Source organism: Buceros rhinoceros, unplaced genomic scaffold, assembly GCF_000710305.1.
Source record: "Buceros rhinoceros silvestris isolate BGI_N320 unplaced genomic scaffold, ASM71030v1 scaffold13539, whole genome shotgun sequence".
NCBI lineage: Eukaryota > Metazoa > Chordata > Aves > Bucerotiformes > Bucerotidae > Buceros > Buceros rhinoceros.
The window spans coordinates 61,031-66,954 of NW_010431000.1; the positions used below are offsets into that span (position 1 = coordinate 61,031).

General features: G+C 44.1%; 1 protein-coding gene across 1 annotated transcript in view; it reads left to right on the forward strand.

Moving 5' to 3' along the window:
• Positions 1-5,004, forward strand: part of LOC104499712 (echinoderm microtubule-associated protein-like 6) — a gene marked incomplete at both ends in the record, with an annotated part of 57,856 nt that extends 52,852 nt beyond the window's left edge. The window contains 3 exons of the mRNA XM_010143258.1: positions 2,059-2,073; positions 3,342-3,350; positions 4,926-5,004. Of these exons, the coding sequence (XP_010141560.1) occupies positions 2,059-2,073; positions 3,342-3,350; positions 4,926-5,004 (103 nt within the window). The remainder of the gene's footprint in view (positions 1-2,058; positions 2,074-3,341; positions 3,351-4,925) is intronic.
• Positions 5,005-5,924: the final 920 nt, after the last annotated feature.

Sequence of the window (5,924 nt, forward strand, 5' to 3'; positions counted from 1 at the left end):
GGGAAAGAGACCTTCCAAAGCAGGTTGATTCTGATGCCTTGGTAGTATATGGAGAGGGCTCTCCTAAAGTCTCATTGCCTGAGCTATTCAAAACTTTTTAGCTCAAACCCAGAAATGCAGGTTCTGCCTAAAGCAGGTTATGACATGTCTCTGAAGTGGCTTTTGGCAGAGAGGGCTGAGGGTTCTTCCAGACAGTCCTGTCCGTGCAGTGATTTACAGGCGGCAGATCTCGGTGCAAAGGACCAGTCTGTTTACAGTAGCTGGTTAGCTTAACAGCTTTGCAAGATGTTTAGAACAATCAACCTTCAGATTTCATTCAGAAGTGATTACCCTTCTTATTAATCTGCTTTTGGGCTCGTTTCACATTTGGAGGCTGAACCGGGCTGACGTGAATGCAATGACTAGCTTCCCTTACAACGTACGAAACGGCTGCCGCCACCATACGTCCTGCAATACCTTTCCTTTTTTGTTTTTTTAAAGAGTGCATCAGCATACCTGTGCAGGCATAAATATTGTAACCATACCAGGGCTTTTTCAGTGTGACCCTTATAAAAAATAATTTAGATTACAATTGATGTTTCCCTCTAGTTTTGTTTTGGCTTTCCTTTGATCCACTATTAGAGAGTAGCATATTTTCATATTGAATACTATTCTTTTCTGTTGTCTTCATTACCCACAAAATGTAAAGGAAAAGTAGCAGCATGTAGAACTCGTTTGTATGTTGGGGTGGGAAAATCCCAGGGTCTACAATTCACAAAATCTTTTCCTCACTTTTTAAAGCTGTAGGAGTTCTGCAGCAGTTCTAGGGCGCTTGGGAGCACCCCCCTCCCAGCAGCTAGTGGCAGCGTGATTTGAAAAACTGCTTCTGTTCTGAAAGGGACAGTAATTTTTTTTTTTTTTAAAAAAAAAACAGTTCTAGGGCGCTTGGGAGCCCCCCCCTCCCAGCAGCTAGTGGCAGCGTGCTTTGAAAAGCTGCTTCTGTTCTGAAAGGAACAGTACTTTTTTTTTTTTTTAAAAAAAAAAAACAACTTGGATTTTTAATTCCCTTGTCTAAACAAGCCTACTAGTAGTGGATCATCTTACCTCTCTCTGAACCTTGCTTTCTCTTCCCGGGAGCAGTCCTGCCCGTTCTGCTCTGGGTGCAGTGTCCAGGCGTGTTCCCTCTCCAGTTAGCAGCCGTCTCAATGCACATGTTAGTCCCCCGTTTGGAGACTCTTCAGCTTCTCTCTACCCGTCTCTGCAGGGCCCAGCCCGTCACCTTCTCGGTGTCAGGACGTTTCTGTCCATCTGTCCCTGCTCCAGTCCTCATTGTCAGCGTTGTTTGTGAAGATCCAATGCTGTTCCCATGCTGATGGAGACAGCGAGTCTCATCAGAGAGCAGTTGTGCCATGTGCTCTGAAAACACGAGCTCGTCAGCCCCCTCCCACAGAATTCGTCGTAAAAATTTCTGGTCTGCTTTTTCTCTCCTTTATTTTCCTTCTAAATGGAACTGACTCCCACCCCCACCCCTTACTTTGGCCCTGTTTTCCAAGATCGCATCTCTCTTCTCCCTCAAAGTGCCCCCCTTTTCCAAAGCCCCATTCCCTCTTCCCTCCCGCCCAGCTCTCGCTGTGTCCGTCTGTTACGCTCTGTCCTGGTGCTGCCTGTTCACCCCACCCGTGATTTCAGCTCCTCTTCCTCCTCATGGGTTTGGCTGTTTCAGGCAGCCTTCTGCCTCAGAGGAGAGTGAACGAACTGTCACTTGCACCTTTTTACATTTCCGCATGAGGACCCATGTGGACAGTGGGTGAGATTTTGTCAGTTTAAAGCTGGGGTTAGCTCTCCGATTTCTAACCGTGCATACTTGTGTAGAGTATCATCAAGGTAATTGTTAGTAACGGAAATTTTATTTGCTGTATTCACAGTATCTAAAGAACTGAAAGCCTTCAATTGTCTGACTGTGTCTTACCTTTCCTGGAGGTCATTCATCCCATAACGTAATATAAGCGTGTTTATTTTAAATTACTGGAAAGAAACCGTTAATGCTTGTATTATGTTTTAACTTGCTTTCCTTTGGAGGCAGGGAATTGTCAAGTAAGTACGAACACCACAGAGTACAGAAAACGCACAGATTGCTGTGAATGTACGGTGCAGATTGCGTAGGTCAGAAGGGGTAAATACCTGTCATTTGCTACGGTGCAAATTGCTTGTCTTGACACTGCCACCTTCTGTATCAAAATGAACTAGGTGTCGTCACACCCTTGTTAGAAACGAAAGTGAATTTGCTGCTTTACATTTGTTGTCTCAAGCAGACGATAAGGCAGTGAATGCAAACGTGTGTATATACCTGTACGTGTATATATGAATGCACACAGCATTTGTGTTCGTGTGTGCTGTGGAGAGAGGTGTATCAAAGTAGACGTGTGTATGTGTCCGTTTCCAAAACGAATCTCATGCTTACGATCTAGTGGTTACCAGTCTTGTCATAGCAGTAGTGTTCTCTGGCTTTCGTAAAAAATTTCAGCTTGCTCCTGTTGTAAACTGTAACTGATGCACTCCTGGGAAATGAAAAGTGATCCATTTTGAAATTATGCTAAAACAGAAAAAAAGAGCAGGGAGCGTGCAAGAAAATGATTATTTTCATAAGTACTGGTTCAAAGGCCTCAGTAAATCTGGGCTGAAGTGGCTTTTGCTGTTCTAGCATCACATAACGATTGGATTTTGTAAGAGAATTAAGTTCTGTAATAATTTCCCCCACCCCTTCTCCACTGGTGACTGTGCTGCTATTCGGTCCAGTTCCCGCTGATGGTTATGTAACGCGACTTGATTGACCGCTTTCAGAGAAAATTAAGGTACTTGTTCGCTGGGAACAAAAAAGAACAGGCTGTCCCCGTGAGTAACTTGGCCTACCAAGGAACAATTGTGAGGCCACGCTGCAGGCTGGGCTAGGGCAGAGGACAAGCACCCATTGTGTCAAATTCGCAACAGTGCTTACGAGACCGTTAAGTTTCTAACCGTTTCCATCGCTGTCAGGCGCCTGAAAACACACACGTGCGTGGAATCACCTTTGTCTTCAGTATCGAGTGTGCAGCAAGCATGGACGTAGCTGCCCTTTTCCCTCAGTCCGTAGGAACTGTAGTGCAGAGGCTACCCAGGGTGCCAGGGGACGACGTTTCCAAATTTGTAGACTGGTGCACTCTTTAATTTCTGTTTTAGTTCTTGCTGGCATGCTTGAATGGCATGTGTTGTGCCACGGAGGAATGACTGGTCAGCTCTGAAAGTGCTTGTGCATGAGTAAAGTGGTCAGAAGTACACCTAAACTGTATTAAGTGTCTTACTTGGCTTTGTTTGCTGCTTACAAGGGGATCAAGGTAACTCTTTTGCTCTTTTGATGTCAAAGATCACCCGCTCTGTGCCGTGCTAGTACTGAGTGAGTGTGCGTGTTTGCTGGAGAAGTGGTTAGTGTGCTCACCTCCAGCTTTGTGCTGGTTTTGTGAGAGCTCAGCTTTTCATGCTAGTTACCCCCGCGATAAGTATTCTGGCTGTGTAGCAGTGAGTGTTCTAGCTCTGTGTTTGTCCTCTGTTGCCTTTACTACCTTCCATTAGAAAAGCAGTTCCAGAAGAAGCAGCTCCCTCTAAGCAAAGGGGATTTCATTCTTCTGCAACTGAGAGTTACAGGCAGTTACAGCGTAAGGACAAGAACACTCTAATTTTCACACTTATATAATCTACATCAAGTTTGCACCTTTTTTAAATCTTAAACTGGGGAGATGCTTTACAAGTTCGAGTGTTCATTAAATAGAGGCCAGGCATCCGGGCATTTTGTTTTTTCATTGACAGAACCCACTGTTGTTTAACTGTGTTCCAGAATCGGCAGTTGGAGTTCAAGGGCATGCAGTGGGGTGGGGTTTGAATTATTACAGCACCTACCAAGTGAGGTTTTGGAGCAAGCAGTTAACCGTAATAGCTGTTCTTATTCTTCTGCATCACCACTTCCACCGCAGCCTTCTAGCCAGACCGTATTTCTGAGTAAAAGATGGTCAAACATGATAAAGAATCTTGGCCTGATTTCTCGGGCTAATTTCTGCATAACCCAGTGCAGTTTTTACGGCTCTGTTCCGCCGTTGACAGGGTTAGAATTGGCCCTCATGGATATCTGTTAACAGAGAGGGAGAATCTTTATGCTTCCATGAGCACAGGGGTCAGCTGAAGTGGAGCTGTGCAGCCGGCAGTTGATCTTGTAAGGTCGTGGCTGAGCTCTCTCTACTCCTCTTAGGTTTGTGCCTCTTTTTTTCTCGGAGAGCTCAATAGCAGCAGTAAAGGTTATCTGTCTTTAAAGACCATTTGCATGAATCAAATTTTATTTCAGTCTGTGTTCTACATTTGTCTTTTTAGCTACTGTTAGCAACAGTAATTATATTTAAATGCTTTGCTGGCCTTGGTGTCTGTTAAATTCACGTGGATTAATGATTTGTACATTTTAAAATTTAATAATTTTCTCTCTAATATGATTTTGAGAAGATATTAATAAAGTCATGTCGAGGGTTGGTGATGGGGCTTTTTAGAAGCAAGGTTGGGGAAAGGTCAACTGCCAGCTGTAGAAAATCTTTGAGAACATTTCTGAAAGTAACAATTCACTATCACTCAGTATTCAAGGATATTCTTATGCATCTAAACCATTATGATTTTTTTTAAAAGTAAACCTGCTGTCCAGTGTGTCATCCACAAAATCTGCATCCATGTTATCCCTGCTCTGCTCTTCCATCGAAATGCATATGGCTTCAGACGGTTTATTGTACGACTCCAAGAACTGAAGTTAGGCATTAAGCTCCTGCAGCTGCAGTTGGCCATTTCCTGTCCACGTGTAAAACGTCTGTCATGGTTTTGAAGGTTCTGGTTTGCTTTCCAACCTATTGATTGTTGTCTCTTTAAATTGTTTGTTTCAGGCCACCAGTTAGCAGAGCGGCTCCTCAACCTGAGAAACTGCAAAAGAACAACATCAGCAAAAAAAAGAAACTGGTTGAGGTCAGGCTTCATACTTTTTCATTTGCTTTAGAAGTAATAAGTGCTGGGTGAAATTCATCTCTATTTTGAGGACAGCTCAAAAAAAATATCCTGGATAGGGAGAAGAGAAAGAAATTTCTAGAAGGTGCTTTCTGGCCTGGTGGCAAACAGCAGAAGGTGCGCTAGACAGCAGCCTCTGTCAGAAGGAACCGCAGATCCAGGGTGTTGCAGATTACCAGTAGTATCAGATCTCTCCAAACCCCGAATTTTCTTTTGTAATTTGAAGGGCAGGTAGAGCCAAAGTGTGTGTGCATCCACAGCAGAACCCGCCCTCGCTGCCTGACCCCGAGGGAGGTGCCATCCGAAACTGTCCCCTCACACAAGAAAAGCCACGTGTGGGATTTTGAATGATGACCCTTGCTCTTTGCTTTGCTGCATACCTTTCCCCCCAAACTGTAGGGTGCCCCCAACTCCTTTTTTTAGTTTCCACATCAAGTGCTGAACAAGGACTAGTCTGTGATGTGTGGGGGCAATCTGGAACAGTCCCTTGGTCTGTCAGTGTGACTGGACTGGTTCCAAGGAAGCTGAGTTGTGTCTGGGACAGATCCGTCGAGTCTGTCTCCTGGGCGCACCAATCCGTTAATCATGACAGTTTTTCTGGAGGAAGCCTCCTTGGCAGTCGCTTATTGTGAGCTGAAATTACACCTCTGATTAAGGTTTTAATTGTGGAGTTACTTACAGCCTGCCTTTGCTTCTTACAAGGACTTTGAGGACAGAGTTTGGTCTGTTCTGTTAACATCTGGTAGTTTACAAGGACGATTTTTGAAGACTCTTGAAGATATTTGCAAATACTTGATACCGTATATAGCTATTAAACTGTGATGGGAAGAGTAGTAAACTGGAACCTGTTTTGTGTATTGTATTTTGAATATAATATACAT